General features: G+C 48.4%; 2 protein-coding genes across 2 annotated transcripts in view; both read left to right on the forward strand.

Moving 5' to 3' along the window:
* LOC119514206 overlaps window positions 1–20,077 on the forward strand; it is a 62,535-nt gene that overhangs the window by 39,436 nt on the left and 3,022 nt on the right. The window contains exons 7-8 of the mRNA XM_037809860.1: window positions 11,413–11,602; window positions 11,966–12,094. Of these exons, the coding sequence (XP_037665788.1) occupies window positions 11,413–11,602; window positions 11,966–12,094 (319 nt within the window). The remainder of the gene's footprint in view (window positions 1–11,412; window positions 11,603–11,965; window positions 12,095–20,077) is intronic.
* Window positions 15,146–18,639, forward strand: OXCT2 (3-oxoacid CoA-transferase 2). Its single transcript, XM_037828844.1, is given in 4 exon segments — window positions 15,146–15,739; window positions 15,810–16,527; window positions 16,530–17,228; window positions 17,231–18,639. Coding segments are annotated over 4 exon segments (2,133 nt in total). The 3' UTR covers window positions 17,353–18,639.

The following is a 20,077-nucleotide window of genomic DNA, read 5'->3' on the forward strand; positions in this document are numbered from 1 at the left end:
TAAATACATAAGATTATTAGAACCTGTCATGGTGCCGAAAATTGACACCCTTATCTGGAAACCAGGAAGGGGCTGAACGATGGGAAAACAGACAGCACTGGGTTGAGGGGTTTCTACCTGGGATTCAGAGAGAATTTGCATCCTGACTCTGCCACCTACTGCCCTCGTGTGTCATGGGCTTTCTAGTCCACCTCTCAGACCTTCTTTGTGAAATGGGGATTATGTTACCCACCCTATTGTGATGATGCCCAGTGAGGACCCTCACCCAGGACCTCCACATTTCTCCTTCATTGGCATCTCACTACTACTGTCATATCTTAATTTTAAAAAGAGAGGGAGGCACAGAGAAGTTAGGTGGTTTTCCCAAGGTCACACAGCACATCATCATTCTGCCTCCACATGCTATGCTCCTCACATTCCTAGTCAGCATCTGCCTCCCAGACCAGCCCAGGTCCTGGCTCATCCTTAGATGCAGTAAGTGCTGGGGGAATTGGACTGAATGTGAACAATGAGAAAGCTGTGAACTGAATATGGGAGAATTGAACTGAATGTGAACAAGTCATAAACGGAGAATGCTGTTTTTAAAGTGTCTGTAATATTTTGGGGTTTACAGAAATAACGCATGCTCATTATACAAAATTCAGACCATACAGAAACATGATATAATTGCCCCTGGGAATCCTACTCCCACTAGTCTTCCCCAGGCAACCGTGTTCTGATTCCTACCATTGTAGATAAGTTTGGCTTGTTCTTGAACTTTATATAAATGGAACCATATGGGGAATACTCTTGTGTTACCTCTTTCATTCAGCATGTTTATAAGATTCATCCACATTGTATCAGTAGTTTTTTTTTAAATATATGCATAATTACATTGTGTTCCATTGTATGAATAGACCATGATTTATCATTCTCATTAATGGACACTTGGGTTGTTTCCAGTTTTGTGTTATTAAGAATGAAGCTGCTGTGAACATTCTTGCACACATCCTTCTGAGGATATATTAAGCCTGGGTTTTAATCCTGGGTGTGCCACTTGGAAGCTATAAAACACTTCAAGTCCCTGAACCTTGGTTCCTTCACCTTTAAGACAGGGTGAATAACGCCTACCTCGCAGACTGTGTAGGACTAAGCAAAATGACATGTGCCATGTGACCAGCTGCGTGCCTGGCACACAGCAGGAACTTAATAACCAAGAGCTGATATATTACATCCTACTTCTGGGCCTTTGTTTATTTTGAACCCTTTGCATGGAATATACTGGCCTCCATTTCTGCTTGTCAAAACTCTAGTCTTCTTTTAAAAAGAGGGGACCGTAAATCTGGCCGCTTTCACCCCCTTCTCCATCCCAAAGAGACAGGCTCTCCTCATGATGGAAGCCCCATCCCTCATTATGTGTTTTCACTTTCTTCCTTGCCTGATAGGGGTGTGTGTCTAGGCTTCTCTTCCTCCTACTTCCAGAGAATCCCTGAGTGACCCGGGAACAGAGAGCAAATGTGACTCTTGGTACTCCCCACCCCCAATGCACACCCCAGCCCATGTGGGGCAGGTGCCAGGATAGATGGGGAAAGTTGATGGAAAGAGGAATACAGGGGGCAGGGGAGGCTGAGAGCAGGTGAAGGAGCCTGGGCCTGGTTGGGTGGGCCAGAAGCGAGTCCACCCCACCATCTTTGCTGGAAGCCAACAATGGGTACAGCATCTCCCCTGGGTCCTCCCCTGGGAGCCTGAGTCCCTGCAGGATCCTTCCTGGTAGAAAGAGGCTTCAGCAGGCATTCAGGGGGCTCCTGTTGACAAACCCATCTCAATGTCCCCACCCGGAGGAAGTCGAGGGCCATTCATTACATTGGCTCTGTGCCGGTTTGAATGTATTATGTCCCCCAGAAAAAGCCATATTCTTTGATGCAATCCTGTGGGGCAGATATAATAGTGGGGATTAAGTTGGAATGTTTGGATTCGGAGATACGCCCCACCCAACTGTAGATGATAACTGATGGGATATTTCCATGGAGGTGTGGCCCCGCCCATTTGGGGTGGGCCTTGATCAGTGGAGCCATATAAATGTGCTGACTCAAAGAGACTGAACGGAGTGCATCTATGAGTGATGTTTTTAAGAGGAGCAAGCTTGCTAGAGAGGAACATCCCGGGAGAAAGCCATTTTGAAACCAGAACTTTGGAGCAGATGCCAGCCATGTGCCTTCCCAGCTAAGAGAGGTTTTCCAGACGCCATTGGCCATCTCCAGTGAAGGTACCCGATTACTGATGTGTTACCTTGGACGTTTTGTGGCCTTAAGACTGTAACTGTGTAGTGAAATAAACCCCCATTTTATAAAAGCCTATCCATCTCTGGTGTTTTGCATTCTGCAGTGTTAGCAAACTAGAACAGGCTCCAAATCTGAAAGTCCACATTAAGGGCCCTAACCTGACATGGGACCCCTGACAAGTCTCTGCCCCTGCTGGGCCTCAGTTTCCCCATCTATGCAGTGTTGCCCCTGAAGGCATTTGCCACTCTGACCAAGACTGTGTCCCCTTTCTGTTCTCTGATAGGGGCTCCTCCAAGGGTGAGGAACAGGAACTCTTTCCCTCTGGGAGTGAGGCGATGTGTCACTGCAGCCACATCTTTCTGGAAAACTCCCCAGTTCAGTTCTTGCTCCAGGTTTCAACTGGAGGAATTGCATCCTTCTTGCTCACATCTCCCTGAATGTATTTTTGGCCTTGGTGTGTTTGATGTGGTGGAGTGTGCGGGTGTTCCCTTTTAATTTGGGGTCTGAAGTCGTCTGAGGTCTGGACTGGTAATTATGCATGCAGAGCCATTTATGGCAACGGCTCCTGAAAAAAGTCAGAAATGAAAACTGACTAAAAATACCTCAGAAATGTAGCCTTGGGCCTCCTGTTGGCAGTGCTGAGATTTCTAGGTCAGAGAAACCCCTTCAGGATGCAGAATTAATGGACAATAAATTCTGTGGGCTCCTCTGTGGGCCTGCAGAGGCCATGGAGACCCAGGCCTTGGGTCAGGTCTGAGTTGCCCCCATGGCCTTGGTTACTAGTGAGACCTGCTAGACAGGTCCAGCCCGTCTGCCTCCGGGGCCCAGGGGAAGCCTGCCCTCGATGCTCTAGGGCTGGGCTATGACAGGAGGCACATCCACACCAAAGCTTCTGGTGGAGACACACTGTGATGTGGAAGCCACTTCCAGACCCAACCCAATGATGCCCAACCCAAGGGGCTGTAGGTGCTGGAGCTGAGCCGCCGTCTTTGAGACCAGGAACACTTGGGAAGAATGGGCCGGGCATCCCCACTTTCGCCCTGGAACAGGGGGCTTGGTGAGCAGATGGCTGAGAGCTCCGCTTCCAGCCCACCGTTGCTGTGTCCCTGCCCTCAAAGAGCTCAGCGTCCAGAGGGTCAGATAACCAGAGACACTGACTCCTGGCTTGGGGAAAGGGAGAGTCCAACAGCTGCTCTGTGTGGGGATCAGAGGAGGGTTGAGGAGGCTTTTAAACCTGGTCTGGGAGGAAAATAATCTTTGCATATAGTGGGATGGGGGCAACCCAGGAGAGTGTAGCTTCAAGGAGGGAATCTGAGAGTGGGGTAGGGGTTTGCAGCCAGAAGGCACAGAGCCCTGAGGGACTGTTGGATGGGGCTGGCTCAAGGAGAGCCTGGGGGGCAGTGCTGATCTTAGGCTCCTCCTGTGGGCCCTGCCGGCCTGAGGAAGGGAGAGACACTCAGGTGAGGTCGGAAATATTCTATTCTCTTAACAGCGTCTCTGGGCTGGAGGAAGAGGGTGTCTTTTGAAGTCTGGCTTTTTGGTCAGAAAGAAGGCAGATTTAGATCATCCGGTCGACTCTAAATGTTGTTCAGAGGCTGAAGCCTTTGTTGGTGTCACACGGTAGGATGCAGGTTTCCTATCTGGAGGTTTAGCCTGTGAGTGGTGAGTGCAGGCCTCAGACATGGAAAGTCAGAATGTGGGTGGCAGCCATGGCTAGTGGAGGCTGCCCCCCACCAAAAATGAACCTTTCTCACAATCGTGGGATTGGGAGGTTGTTTTATCAGAGGCTGTAGGAGAAGACTGAGTGTCCTGTGGTTGTTAATTTTCCTGGGAGCCACAGTAGGTTCAGAAAGTCAATTCATGTTCTGTTTCCCCAGACAGAAGCTGGGTCAGTGTTTTTTACCTTTTTTGGAAGCTTTTATAATTTTGTGGAAAATAAACATTTGGAGGTGCCTGTGGAACCAGCATTGTCTGTTCTTATGCATAGTGAGTAGTTTGTACATATGTGTTTTCATATTTTTGCCAGTGTATCTTGGGGATTGTCATGTCAAAGGGCAAGTTTGTTTGTAATTTTGGTAGAGATTGCCAAATTCCTCTACATGGCACTCCTACCAGCAACGTGAGCGTGTTCACATCTGATTTTACCTTCTTCTTTCTCAAAGGTCATATGAACACCCTATGAAAAGTCCTCTGCACCCCTTCCCCATTACTCTTGAGTCCGTAACCCTCTGTATTTCCTTCATAGCACTTACCACAATAGAAATGACACAGCATATATTTTACTTGTTTTTTTTTTGTTGTTATTGGCTTTCTGTCTCGCCATTGGATTGCCACTCTGTAAGTGCAGAGACCTTGTCTGTCCATTTCACGCTGTATTCCTGGTGCCTGCAGGAAGAACTGATAAATTTGTTCATCATAAGAACGTAATACTTTGTGAATAAATTTATTTCGAAAAGACAATTCCCCCCTTAATGTTGACACCCCTTTACAGCATGAAGAAGTTAGAATGGTCATTGCCCAGATATCCCTGAAGATTAAGAGAATGATAAATGAGAGGGAGGAATTGTAACGGACAAGTTAGGATTTAATAAATGATTATGACTACTGACTCATTGTATAGATATTTCTTTTCAGTTTCTAGTGTATTAGAGTAGCCAGAAAGAAATACCTGAAAATGTTGAACTGTAATCCAGTAGCCTTGATCTTTGATAATGATTATATAACTATATAGCTTTTATCTTGTGATTGTAAAAACCTTGTGACTGACACCACTTTTATCCAGTTATGGGCAGACGAGTAATAAAATAAAGGCATGCAGGAAAAAAATAATAGTTTGGGAATATGGGGGGAAAATACTCCTAAATAAACTATGGACAATAGTTAATAGTACTACTTTAATAACCTTTCATCAATTGTAACAAATATAACTACTGTTAAAAAAAAAAGTAGAATTACAAAAAGTGCTCTCATCAATTATAACAAATTTTCCATACCAATTCAAGTGTTAGTGGTAGGGTGGTGTATGGGAATCCTGTATTTTATGCATGATTGTTCTGTAAACCCACAACTTCTCTACTAAAAAAAAAAAAAAAACCAGTTGAGTTAAACTCAAAAAAAAAAAAAAAAAGACAATTCAAAGTCAAAGTCACTCTTTCACCTCTCCCTGCCCCCCACCCCCACCGCAGCCTTGGGATTTCTGAATGGCCTCCTGACGGCACCATACCCTTGCACAGAGCTAAGAGATCTCAAGTCATGCCTATATGAACTCTTGTTGAATGGCCACCCCTCTGGGTTCATCAACCCTACTGTGTACAAAGCCCTTTCACAGCTCTCTGAGGAAAGTTGGGCAGAATATCCTTATTCCCAGTTCACAGAGGTGAGGCATAGAGGTAAGTACTAGACCAGTGATGGGGTCCAGCCAGTGATGCCGGAGCCTGGCTGTTGTCCAGAGCTGCCGGATGCTGCTTCTGGCTAAAGCAGGTTCTGCCTGCACAGTTCACATGGGGTAAACACAGTTGCCAGAAAATGCACCCTTTGTGGACATATCTTTTCTAACTCAAAGCAACAGCCACTGAAAAAGTTGCAAATCCACCAGTGGCCTCTGCTCACCCTCCGCACTATCAGAGGAAAATTTCCTTCCCTTTAACCAGTTCTGCATCCCAGGAAATTTCAGCAATATTTCATGATAATCACCATTGACCGGGACAGCTGGGGTAGGCATTCTTCTGTGCGGGAACCCCTGCGTGGTTTACTGGTTTCACAAGGCCATAAGACAGAAGTTTGGAACTGGGGTCAGTTCATTTGAACAAGACTCTCTTGAATAGCCCACGTGAGCCCTGGGCTTGCTCAGCGCCCTCAGGACAGAGAGGGAGGAGAGAGGCCCCAGAGTCTGTTGTCTACATGGAGCTGGCAGGTTGGTGGCTTTTTCCTTCAGTCCCCGGATCCAACGGGAAAGCAGCCTCAGGCCTGCAGACAGTTTCCAGTGAGCCCCAGAACCCACCTGCAGCCCCCACAATGCCCTGGGCCGGGGCACACAGCACTGCTTTGATGAGGGGTCCAGAGAAGGGTGTGACTGAGTGACCCCTTCCCACACCATTCCACACCCTGGGACAGCCACAGCCCGCGTCTGTTTCACACTTTACCACGAAAGGCCTCCCTGCAAATCTACGACTCTTGCACAGCCACTAACAGTGATGGCCTCTGCAGACCCAGACTCCATTGATACTGTCTCCAAACCTGTGTGTGAGCATGTCTGTAGGGATGAGGGAACAGGTGTAGATACTCTTAGAGTCATCATCCAGCAAAGCTCCAAATCCTGCCTTAAATGTGCTCTGGGAGGGACCGGGATCCCTTACTGTGTCACGCTATATCTGAAACAGCCTGGTGATCGGGTGGGCATTTGCTGTGTGCCCAGCATCTGAGGGCGAGTGTGGCTGCTGTGGTTGGACGATGGACCTCTCCTCCTGCCCAAGCACGTCCTGCCCACTGGCCCCACCCAGCCCAGCTGTTGGCCTGCCCATTGCTGGACCAAGTCCCCACCACGAGGACAGGAAGGGCTCCCCACATCCACCTTGGGCCACACAGCTTGGTGCTTTTTAAAAACCTGACTTGTGGTCACTGAGTCCAAAAGCTGGAGAGAGGGCTTTTAAAAAGATGCATAGACAGAGGAGGGGCAAGATGGCGGCATAGAGAAGAGTGGAAGCTAAGTAGTCCCCCTGGAACAACTACAAAAAAACAGAAACAACTAGTAAATAATCCAGAATAACTGCAGGGGGACAAATGAGACCATCCACTCATCATACACCAACCTGAATTGGGAGGAATGCCCGAGAACACAGCATAAAATCTGTAAGTAAAACCTGCAGATCCAAGTCGTGGGACCCTCTCCCCCATAGCCCGAGCTGCAAAGCCTCGCGGTGCCAGAGAGACGCTCTCTCCCAGCAAGTGAATATAGCTCAGCTGAGCTCCAACTGGGGTTTTAAGTAGCGAGTGTGAACTGCTCACTACAGGTACGCATCCCCAAAAAACAGACAGAGGCTCTGAGTGACGACTGACCTGGGAGAGCCGGAGGGTCGCCTTGGACTGGGTCTGAAGGGGACTATCTGTTTCTTTTTCGGCTCAGTGGAGAAAGCCCCAGTCATTTTCAGTTTCCAGGGCTGTGAAGCCGAGAAGGGTGGAGACAGCACAAGCAGAGAGAGAGACCATTGAAATGCTAATGACTTCCACCTGAGGGCTCTGTCTTCTCTAGGAGGAAAGGGGTGGGGCCCTTTCCATTCAGAACCAGGCCCCAGAGCCTGGGGGAACACGGCCATACCACCTCACACCAGTCAAGAATTATAGGCTAACAGGCATCACCTGCTGGGCTGAAAAGCACAGTGACCCGAGGCATCAAAGGGTGGAGCAATTTTCTAAGACACACCCGCAGGGAAACCAGATACTGAATATTTCTTCCCTCTGGGACCTGAGCCTGTTCTGGTCTGGGAAAACCTGATTTGGATAACCAAGGAAACCATGCCTAGACAACAGAAAATTACAACCTGCACTAAGAAAAACAAAGTTATGGCCCAGTCAAAGGAACAAACGTACTCTTCAGCTGAGATACAGGAATTTAAACAACTAATGCTAAATCAAATCAAAAAGTTTAGAGAAGATATTGCAAAAGAGATAGAGGCTGTAAAGGAAGCACTGGGCATGTATACGGCAGAAATCAAAAGTTCAAAAAAACAACTAGCAGAATCTATGGAAATGAAAGGTGCAACACAAGAGATGAAAGACACAATAGAAACATACAACAGCAGATCTCAAGAGGCAGAAGAAGACACTCAGGAACTGGAGAACAAAACACCTGAAAGCCTACACGCAAAGGAGCAGATGGAGAAAAGAATGAAAAAATATGAGCAATGTCTCCGGGAACTCAAGGATGAAACAAAGTACAATAATGTACGTATCATTGGTGTCCCAGAAGGAGAAGAGAAGGGAAAGGGGGCAGAAGCAATAATAGAGGAAATAATTAATGAAAATTTCCCATCTCTTATGAAAGACATAAAATAACAGATCCAAGAAGCGCAGCGTACTCCAAACAGAAGAGATATGAATAGGCCTACGCCAAGACACTTAATAATCAGATTATCAAATGTCAAAGACAAAGAGAGAATCCTGAAAGCAGCAAGAGAAAAGCGATCCATTACATACAAAGGTAGCCTAATAACACTATGTGCGGATCTCTCAGCAGAAACCATGGAGGCAAGAAGGAAGTGGTGTGATATATTTAAGATACTGAAAGAGAAAAACCGCCAACCAAGAATCCTATATCCAGCAAAGCTGTCCTTCAAATATGAGGGAGAGCTCAAAATATTTTCTGACAAACAGACAATGAGAGACTTTGTGAACGAGACACCTGCCCTACAGGAAATACTAAAGGGAGCAATACAGGGTGATAGAAGACAGGAGTGTGTGGTTTGGAACACAATTTGGGGAGATGGTAGCACAACAATGTAAGTACACTGAACAAAGGTAACTATGAATACGGTTGAAAGAGGAAAGTGGGGAGCATGTGAGACACCACAAGAAAGGAGGAAAGATAAAGACTGGGACTGTGTAACTTGGTGAAATCTAGAGTATTCAACAGTTGTGATAAAATGTACAAATATGTTCTTTTATGAGGGAGAACAAGCAAATGTCAACCTTGCAAGGTATTAAAAATGGGGAGGCATTGGGGGAGGGATGCAATCAGCATAAACTAGAGACTGTAACTAATAGAATCATTGTATTATGCTTCCTTTAATGTAACAAAGGTGATATACCAAGGTAAATGCAGATAAGAGGGGGGGATAGGGGAGGCATGTTAGACACTTGACATTGGTGGTGTTGTCTGATTCTTTATTCTACTTTGATTTAAGGTTATTTTTCCTTTTGCTGCTTCCTAGCTGTCCTTTTTTTTCCTCTTTCTTTTGCCTCTCTACCTTCTTTGACTCTCCCTCCTGCCTTGTGGAAGAAATGTAGATGCTCTTATATAGATAATGGTGAAGGTGGTGAACACATAAATGTATGACCATGCAGAAAACCATCGATTATTTACTTGGGATGGAATGTATGGTGAGTGAACAAAACCATATTAAAAAAAATGGGTTGATGACAAAACCTCGAGGGCAATATACTGAGTGAAATAAGCCAGACACATTAGGACAATTATTGCAGGGTCTCACTGATAGGAACTAATTATAATATGTAAACTCATAGACATGAAATATAAGGTACCAAGATATAGGACGAGGCTTAAGAATGGGGTGTGGTTGCTTAGTATGAGCAGAATGTTCAATTAGGATGAACTTAAATGTTTGGAAATGAACAGGGGTGTTGGTAGCAAGATGTGAGAATAACTAACAGCGCTGAATGGTGTGTGAATGAGGTGGAAAGGGGAAGCTCAGAGTCATATATGTCACCAGAAGGAAAGTTGGAGGTCAAAAGATGGGAATGTATAAAACTGAATCCAGTGGTGGGCAATGTCCATGATCAACTGTACAAATACTAGAAATCACTTCCATGAACCAGAACAAATCTATGACAATACAATTAGAAGTTAATAATAGAGGGGCATATAGGGAAAAAATATATACCTGTTACAAACTATATACTACAGTTAGTAGTATTTCAACATTTTTTCATAAACAGTAACAAATGTACTATATCAATACTATGAGTCAACAATTGAGGGGGGTTGGTTAGGGATAGGGGAGGATTAGAGTTTCCTTTTCTTTTTTTTTTTTTTTTCATCTTTCACTTTATTTCTTGTCTGGAGTAATGAAAAGTTTCTAAAAATTGAACAAAAATCAAGTGTGATGGATACACAGCTGTATGAGGGTACCCAGGAGCAAGTGATTGTACACTTTGGATCTTTGGATAATTGTATGGTATCTGAACAATCTCGATAAAAATGAAAAAAAAAAAAAAGACACATAGACATATAATTAAAATCTCAGTGTTTGGTTTTGGAGAAGGTACTGGGTGGCTCCCACCCCTGCTTTCTGGAGTCACAGATTTTTGGCATTTTAAAGTGACAAGAGGCTACAGTGACACTGTCCCAAATAGACTATCCTGGGCATTTCCTGCAGCTGGGGATGTGGGATTTTTCCACATCCATGGCCTCTTGCCCAGACTGGTAGACCAGCTCCTGCCACTGGGCCCCTTCTTGATTCTCACCTCCACTGTTTCCTATCTCTTTACCCTCAAGTCTCGCCACTCCCTGCGGTCTGGAACCCTTGTGCTCCCCCTAGCCAGGAGCTCAGCCCACGCCCCAGCCCAGAATTCCAGCCTTCTACAGAGCTCCACACTACAGATCTGTATGTGTCTCTCGGCAGCTTCCACTCCTGTGCCCCTGACACCCCCCCTGCCTAGAACCTCCCCCTCTCACTTTCTGTACCAGGCAGGGCTCCAGCCCATCCATAAGGCTCAGTTCAGATGTCCTCTCCTCCGTGAAGTCGGCTCAAATTCTGCCACCCCCATGCGACCCTCTGACTTCCCCCAGCACTTCATCTGGGCCTCTCCAAGGAGCTTGTTACTCTTACTTTGTTTTCTTGTTCCTTTTTTATATCTGCCTCCAGCCCTCCTTGCTCCTTCACCTTGTTCCAAAAAAGGAACCTTGGAGCCTTTCAGCTTTTGCTGTGCTTTATGGTTGTTGTTTCCCTTGTGTTCCCCTAAAGCATCTCAGCCTTTGCCTACGCTGGTCCCTTCCTCTGTAGTGCCCTTTTCCCTGGACATTGTGACAAATTCACACTGATCCCTCAAATGTTGGCTCCAAGCTCCTACCCCCCTCCCTCACTCATCCAGGCCTCTTGAGCAGATTCTGGGGGAGCCAGTTCTGTCCTGTCCATCAGGTTTTGCCACCTGGGTCATGGCCTTATTCTTCCCTGGGTCTGAGGTCCATCTCCCCATTCACTTGGAGCAGGATCTTTTGTCTAATCCAAGGGTCCCAGAGCCAGCATGGGCTGAGCAGGGACAGGCAGTGTTTGGGTCCTGGGGGCCAATGATGAAAATTGCCCTGAACACATGGGCAATGGGCGGTGGAGCCAGGCTCACCCAGGTCTGCCCGACTCCCAGAGCCCATAATGACCTGAGGGGCCGCGAGTGACCAGCCCCTGCCTTTGTCTTGCAGTGGAGCTCGACCACACCCTGGACCCCCAGGAGCCCCACTGGAAGGAGTTCCGGTTTGACCTGACCCAGATCCCGGCGGGGGAGGTGGTCACAGCCACAGAGCTCCGGATTTATAAGCTGCCCAGCCTGCACCAGAGCAACAAGACCCTCCACATCAGCATGTTCGCGGTCGTCGAGGAGCAGTCCAACAGGTGCCTTCCCTGCACCCCAGTGGACAGAAAGGGGAGCTTCCTGGGGGACAGCAGCCTCTGAGACAGGACAGATGTTTGACCCAAGGCCTCCTGGCACTGTGGGAAGAGCCCAGCGTCAGTCCTGGCTTCAAATCCCAGCCTGCCTCGTGCCTGTGGGATCTTGGATGGGTCAGGAAGCTCCCAAGCCTCAATTTCCCCACCTGCATCTGGGCACAGGAACATCTCTGTTACACTGTGAGATAATGCCCATAAGGTGCTCAGACCCAGGCGTGGGACGATGCTCCACAAATGGGTTCCCAGGGGGCACTAGACACGCAAGTCACCTTTGCCAGCCTTTGGTTAATTGTTCTTTCGTGTCCACAGGGAGTCTGACTTGTTCTTTTTGGATCTTCAGATACTCCGAGTTGGGGACGAGGGCTGGCTGGTGATGGATATCACAGTAATCAGTGACCACTGGTTGTTGAACAGTAACAAGGACCTTGGGCTCACAAGGTAAAGAAAGTGGGATTCCTAGCACAGTGCAGGGCACACAGTAGCCCTCAGCCAAGGGCGATTCCTCTCCTCTCCTTCTGCAGAACCAATGCTGAAGTTGCTAAGAGAGTGGGTCAGTGTTTTCCTCCCCAAGAAACGGGCAATTCTACAGAGCTTGTGGAAGGCTGGGGAGTTTCTGTGCAGGGGAAGGTGGGTAGCAAGACGCGGTTACCCCTCCAGCTCGGAGTCAGAGGCCTGGGTGTGAAGCCCAGCTCTGCAGCTTCCTAGCTTGCTGACCTTGGCAGGTTACTTACCTCCCAAGCCTCTGCTTTCTCATCTATAGAATGAAGATTCACCCATTCATCCTTCAGCAGGTGTTTTCGGAGAGAGCCTCCTTTATACCAGGCACAAGATGGGCATGTCTCAGGAATAGCAAGAGGCTGACCTGGCTGGGGCAGAGTGGGTGAGGGAGAGGTTGGAGGGCGACGAGATTGAGAGTGAGAGAGGTCAGCAAGGGTCATTTAGAGTTAGGTACAGGACAAGAATTTGGAGTTTTTATGGTAGTTTATTTTACTTAAGAGTAAAGGAGGATGACAGGATCTGATTTAGGTTTTTAAAAGAGACCCATTGGAAATTCTCCCCCCACTGAAGGAGTGGGAGCATAACTCCCCTCCCCTCAAGCGTGGGCTCCTGACTTGTTCCCAGGGAGTATAGTGGGGGGGGGGGGGCGTCAGTCACTTCACTGTGATGCCCCCCACCCAGGCAGGGGGTGGAGGTCCACACTAGCAGAGATGAGTCAAGTGGACAAATTTATGTACCCTTGAGAGGATGTGATGAGAGGGACACTGCACCTTGGGGGGCTTCCTCCCCAAACCCATAACCCCCCTTTGAACCATGAGGATATTCTACAGAATACCTGATGTGTATTCTCAAAACTGGAAAACAAGGAAACAAGGAAAACCTGAGAAATTGTCACAGCCCAGAGGAGTCTGAGGAGCCCAATCACCTTCATCAGTGTGCTCTCCTGGATGGGACCTGGACCAGGAAAAGGGCATTAGGGAAAAACCAACAAAACTCAGATAAAGTATGGTGTTAGTTAAAAATAATCACATATCAAATTTGGTTCAGTAGTTGTGAGGTAAAGTGTTAACAACAGGGGAACTGGCTGGCGAAATAAGAAGTTTATTTAACTAGCTGTAAAACATAAAGAAACTCTGACTTCTGGGGGCAGAGCACATTGTTGTGGCCACGAGTGAAGTCAGAGCTGTCAGGAGCCACGGGGTGGCTGGGTGAGAGGGGTCAGTGCTGGTGGGGAGCAGGGGGTGTAGGCAGGGGTGGGCTAGGAATGCTATGGAGGGAAAAGGAACAGATTTATGTACCTTGAGAGGATGTGATGAAAGTATTGGTGGCTGGGTGTTGGGCGAGGTGAATTGTGGGAGGAGGGAAGAGACACAAACTGATATATATAACTTTACGGAAGAGAATTTATTGAATTACAAGACTACAAACATTTATTATTAATGCTACAATAGTTGAAAGTAAAGCGGTCTGTCCAGCAAACAAAGGAAAGGAAAAGAAAAACTCATCAAACTGGGGAAAGCCCCCACATCTGACACTACTGGCTGGGGAAGTCCCGGGCCTTCAGCCGATCAGAGTTCCAGCTCACAGGCGGTCCCAGACAGAGCATCCCCTCCTGGGTGAAAACTCCAACTTTTTCTGGGACCCGGGCCAGTATTTATGGCATTTTGTCCAGGAGTAGAGTGCTTTGCTGCACGTCTCAAGGAAAGGCTAATTCCTTGGGACTATCACAAAGACTTCCTTATCTTAGTTTCTCCCCTTGGGGAGATACAGGTGATCTATTAACTATTATCGAAGCACCAGTTAGGCTTCCACGACTTCCTTTGTTACCCGTATCTTTGGTCCTCATTCCCTTCTAGACAGGCTGACACCTGCTGACATGCAGAGCAGCTATCTGCTTATGGTTCATGTTGGTTTGATCCATACATTACACCTTCCTACAATTTCTAACACACTGGGGGTGCAGGTGAGGGAAAGGAAGGAATCCTGCATAATACCTCTGTTTTTTAAATAGATAGTTTTTCGTCTGTGTTGGGGAGAACTAGAGGAGGAGCAGGTTTGAGGTAGAAAACCAAGAGTCCTCTTTTGGCCATATTAGGATTGAGACCTCTGGTAGATCTGCGTGTGGAGATGTCACTGCAGGGAGAGGAGAGTGCTGGAGACACGTGTGGGAGCCACTGGCATGTAAGTGGATTTGAAGCCACGGGACAGGATGAGGTCACCTAGGAAAGGAGTTTAGAGATGAAGAAGCTCTGGCACCTCCAATATGAGAGGTCCTGCCCGGGAGGGGCTGCATCACAGACTGACAGGGACCAGGGAGGGAGCAGGACAACTGGACAGCAGGTGGCCCAGACCCAGGAGGGGAACATTCCCTGAAGGAGGGAATCATAGTCTGTGTCCTGCTGTGAGAGGATGGGTAAGACAGGAGGGAGAAGCCACCAGAGGATTCAGCCAGGTGGAGGTTGTTGACATTTTGATCAGAGCAGCTCATGGAGTGGGAGACACAGCCTGATTGGGGAGGGTAGAGGGAGCCCTGGGAAGGGCAGCGCAGGCAGTAGACATCTCTTTCCAGAAACTTTGCTGGGTGAAGGAGCAGAGAAATGGAGTGGCGACTGGAGAAGTGGGGTCAAGGGAGAGCCTTTTCTGGTTAGGAGATAGCTGCTCACTTCCCTCTGCTGATGGGAAGGAGTCAGTGGAGAGGGAGGAGAACTGAAAAAAAAACAAAACCCTTGACACGTTTCAGCTGGGAGTATTCAGGCCAAAAGAGAGGGCAGGCTCTTCAGGAGCAGCGACCCTGTGACTGATGGCTGTGCAAGACAGTGTGTCCGGCAGTCACAGGGAAGGTGAACTTGCGTTCTTCCAGGGGACTAGGGGGCAGGCACTCCCTCTTGGAGGTGTCAGGGAGGTTAAACAAGGTCACCACCTGCCTGGCACAAAGTGAGCGCCCAGGGAGGGGTGGCCGTGACGACCTCTCCCCTTAGCGTCATCACCATTATGGTTACCCTGCAGCGCCTGCTCATTAGATGGTCCTTGGTTGTGTCGGGAGGCTCAGAAGGGTTTGGAGGTTCTGCGGGAGGCTCCACAGGGTCAGGCAGGAGCAGAAGGGGGCTGCGGCCAGTGCCCCCACCAGGGGGCTCTGCGTCCGCTCCGCGCTGCGCCTGGGGCCCGTGGGCTGCGGCAGGGGCTGGGCCGGAGGGCAGCACCTTCCCCGCCAGAGGGGCTGGGCGCGAGCCTCCGCTGACTGACGCTGCCTCGGGGCCACCAGCGCAGCGTCGTCTCTGTGCCTCCGGGGTCCCCAGCCCTCCGCCCCCGGGACGGCGGCGTGTGAGCTGCCCCTTCCCGTCGCGGCTAGGGCGGCGGCGCGGGCTGCTGCGGTCGCGCGCCCGGCTCTCCGGAGCCCGGCAGCCCGGGTTCAAGTCCTGCCCTCGGCTTGCTGTGGGCTCGGCCCCTCCCGGAACGTCTCTGAGCCGCGCCCCCTCATTTGCCGCACGGAGACCGCGTCGCACCCGCCTGCAGGGGTTCTGGGGCGTCAGCGGGGCCACCTCCCGGGGCCGGCGCGCCTCACCGCCGGGGCGCCCTCCCTGCTCTGTGACGCGGCGGCGGCCCCGGGCTGGGTCGCGGGTCTCACCCAGCCGGCCTCCTCCCGCGGGGCTCTCAGACCCGCGGGCCCTTCCGTGGCGTCCCTGCGACGCCTCTGCCCGCGGCTGGGGTTCTGCGTCCGCGCCGGCCTCTCGGGTGCTCGCGGAGCCGCCCGGCCCCGGCCATCGGGTGTGTGCGCAGCTTTTCCACCAGCACGCGTCTCCGTGTCAAATTTTATACAGATCCCGTGGAAGCTGTAAAAGACATCTCTGATGAGGCAACAGTCCTGGTCGGTGGGTTCGGGCTGTGTGGAATCCCAGAGAACCTGATCGGGGCTTTACTGGAGACCTGAGTGAAAGGGCTCACCATTGTCAGCAATACGGTCGAGGTTGAGGACTTCGGGCTGGGCCTTTTACTGCAAACCAAGCAGATTAAACGCATCGTCTGTTCGTATGTGGGGGGAAATCCACTCTGCGAGCAGCAGTACTTAGCTGGTGAGCTGGAATTGGGCCTGACACCGCAGGGCACCTTGGCAGAGAAAATCCGCGCAGGTGGGGCTGGCGTGCCAGCCTTTCACACCAGCACGGGGTATGGGACCCTGGTTCATGAGGGAGGGGCACCCATCAAATACTGCCAAGACGGGCACTTGGCCATCATCAGTAAGCCCAGAGAGGTGCGAGAGTTTCATGGCCGCCGTTTTCTTTTGGAGGAATCAATTACAGGAGATTTTGCTTTGGTGAAAGGGTGGAAGGTGGACCGTGCAGGAAACATTACCTTCAGGAAAAGCGCAATACCGCTGTGGTAGATGTTGGAGAAATTGTGGATGTTGGATCATTTCGCCCAGAAGACATCCGTATTCCTAGTAATTATGTAGATCGCCTGATAAAGGGAAAACATAATGAGAAGAGAATTGAGCGTTTAACAATCCAGGAAGATGAAGATGAAAAACCCAAAGATAATAAAAGGACACGAATCATCAAACGTGCGGCTCTTGAATTTGAGGATGGCATGTATGCTAATTTGGGCATAGGAATCCCTCTCCTGGCCAGCAACTTTATCAGCCCAAATATAACTGTTCATCTTCACAGTGAAAATGGGGTCCTGGGCTTGGGTCCCTTTCCATTGAAAGATGAGGAGGATGCAGATCTCATCAGTGCGGGCAAGCAAACAGTCACTGTTATTCCCGGGGCCTCCTTTTTTGCCAGCGATGAGTCGTTTGCCATGGTTAGAGGGGGGCACCTCCATCTAACAATGCTGGGGGCCATGCAGGTGTCCAAATATGGTGACCTGGCCAGCTGGATGATTCCCGGAAAGAAGGTGAAAGGAATGGGAGGTGCCATGGATTTAGTATCCAGTCCCAAAACCAAAGTGGTAGTCACCATGGAGCATTCTACCAAGGCAAATGAACACAAACTTGCGGACAAACGCGCAATGCCACTGTCTGGGAGGCGATGTGTGAGCCGCATCATCACTGAAAAGGCCGTGTTTGACGTGGACCAAATGAGAGGCTGACGCTGATCGAACTCTGGGAAGACCTGACGGTGGAGGACATCAGAAGGTGCACGGGGTGTGCCTTCGCTGTGTCCCCGAATCTCAGGCCAACGCAGCAAGTTGCAACTTAAAGTGTGACATAAAGCTTTGTCACTGGAATGTGTTTTTCATTTTATCACCATAAGATTTAATGGAGAGGAAGTCAGGAATCACGTTTATACATTTCACAAGCAGTTTCACTAGTTTTCTCCTGGCATCTCAGACTTTCTACAGCTGGAATGACTGTTCTCTGAAGAGGGATATGACTTTCATTAAATAGAAGGCAAAATAGGAGCTTATCTTATATGTTCTGTAAGTGCTGAGAAAGCGCTCTGCTACCATCAGTACGGACACTGGATGCCCTTTCCACTTTCTGTGATATTTACATTAAATTATATGGAGTTTTAGATGATTGTATAGAAAGGATTTCACTGATACGCTTTCCCTCATGATTGAATCATGAAATGCAGAAAAATATGATGAGGGAGAAAATGACTCCACCCAGAGTATATCTAAGGAACCATTTCACTAGTACCAAGGAAAATATGGGAACATATATACAAATTTGGCCCTGTCTGACTTTCCTTTTCATTTTGTTGCAATAATCTCCACCCACACATTCATTTTGTTGTTTAATTTTGTTTCCTTGTAGCTCACCTGCTTCCCCCACACTTCTCCCTGTAGCTAAATAGATGTCCCTAGAATGAAAGCAAGACCCTTTCAGTGGGACAATCAACTGGCTGATGGGAGAGGCAGGAGACAGTGCTGATATCCCACCAGGAAGTTTCCTCTATAAATAAACAAAACACCTCTGCTGTGTCAAAGCTGTGGCTTGTACAGCAGGAACACTAGATCTAAGTGATGAAGTTAGATGATCTTAAATCATAGTGTGCCTGTGTTATCCAGACCAGACATCTCAATCCTACCTCTGAATTCAAGGCTCAAACTTGTCCCCTTGGGTAATACTCCCCAGTTACCCAACAGTGGTCGAGAGAGATTTTATCCTGAGCCCATAGACTCACAAATTAAAAAAGAGAAATCTGTTAATATATATGTATAAAGTGCAGAAAGAGTCAATGGCACCCAGAGCAGAAAGAAGGCTTGGGTTGAGATGGGGGCAATATTTAGCCCCGGCACGGCTGGGGAGGGCATAGGAAGCAGGGCTTGACCACCTGCCCTGGGATAGTTGGGGACAAGGTAACTGCCATGACATTTTGGGCCCAGTTGGGGCAGGCTCAGAAATGGGGTGAGGAGAATGGGGAGCAGATGCTATAATGCGTGCAGAATTTTTAACTAGGTTTAATTTAAATTTTTGGAAATGGATAGAGGTGATGGTAGCACATTGTAGTGATTATATTAACTACACTGAATTAAGTGTGTGATTGTGGTTGAAAGGAGAAGTTTAGAGTAGAATATGTCACTAGAAGGAAAACTAAAGGATAAAACATGGGACTGTATAACACAGGGAACCCTGTGGCAGACAATGACTGTGATTAATAGTACAAATATAAAAATGTTCTTTCATGAACTAGAACATTTATCTGTCACTATTATAAGGTGTTAATAATAGAGTGGTATATGGGAAAAAATACACCTATTGCAAACGATGGACTATACTTACTAATATTTTGATATTCTTTCATCAACAGTAACAAATGTACTACACCAATGCTAAGGGTCAATAATAGTGGAGATAAGGGGTATGGGATGATTTGGGGTTTTTTTTTGAGTAATGAAGATGCTCTAAAATTGTGGTGATGAATGCACAACTATGTGATGAAACTGTGAACCACTGATTGTACACTTTGAATGGATTGTAGGGTATATGAATATACGTCAATAAAACTGCTTAAAAAAGTAAAAAAAAAATTACACTAGACACTTAAAATTAGATAAAATAGAAGAGTGAAATTCAGACACCTGTTATCCAATAAGTTTTCAGGGATGGTTTGTATTTGGTAAGGAGGAATATCTATACACGTTTAATAAATGTCTAGAAAAGACATCAGCTTTATTAGCAAAAATTATTACATTTCAAAACTAAGCAAAAAAGAAATGGGGTGAGGCTGGGGCTTCATGGGTCCCATCTAGGGCCTACCTGGGCCAGGAGGAGCAGCATCTTCCATCTGGTTCTAGGGGGGAAGGCCACAGTGTGCCCCATATCTTGAAGAATGCCTATGGCATACCCATCATCTGCAAAGGGGACAGCATGCCTCCAACACCCTCACAAGGTCAGGTCTAGAGGCAGTGACCCTGAGCCCCCGAGGCTCCTGCAGCACCCACCTGTCTTTCAGAGAAGGGGCCTGCCCAGAGCTGTCCAACCGAGGGGCTTACCACCAGGACTGCCCCAAGCTCCCTTCCCTCCAGCCAGCTGGAGTCAGGGTACCCTGCCCAGGATGGTTTAGGCAAAGAGCAGAGCCAGTGGGGAAGGGGGTCTCTGGGCTCAGGAAGGAGGGCAGAGGGGCCCTTTTCCAGGACTGCCAGATTAGGACCCTGAAGGCAGACCAGGTCTTATTCCCCTTGCCCTCCCCAGCCCCACCTCCAAGTCATGTCCCAGCACAGTTTGCTGGTGAAGTGTAGGAATATCTGGCTCTGTGCTGCTTGCACTGGAGCTTGGACAGTTACTGCTCTCTCTGGGCCTTAGTTTCTGTAAAATGGGAAGCAAGGTGTAGTGGTTTGGAACTGTATATACCCTAGAAAATCATATTATTAAAGCTAAACCATTCCTGTGGGTGTGGACCCATTGTAAGTAGGATCTTGTGATGAGGCCACTTCAGTTAAGGTGTGACCCACCTCATTCAGGATGGGTCTTAATCC

The sequence above is a fragment of the Choloepus didactylus genome, chromosome 2, assembly GCF_015220235.1.
Source record: "Choloepus didactylus isolate mChoDid1 chromosome 2, mChoDid1.pri, whole genome shotgun sequence".
NCBI classification, from domain to species: Eukaryota; Metazoa; Chordata; class Mammalia; order Pilosa; family Megalonychidae; genus Choloepus; species Choloepus didactylus.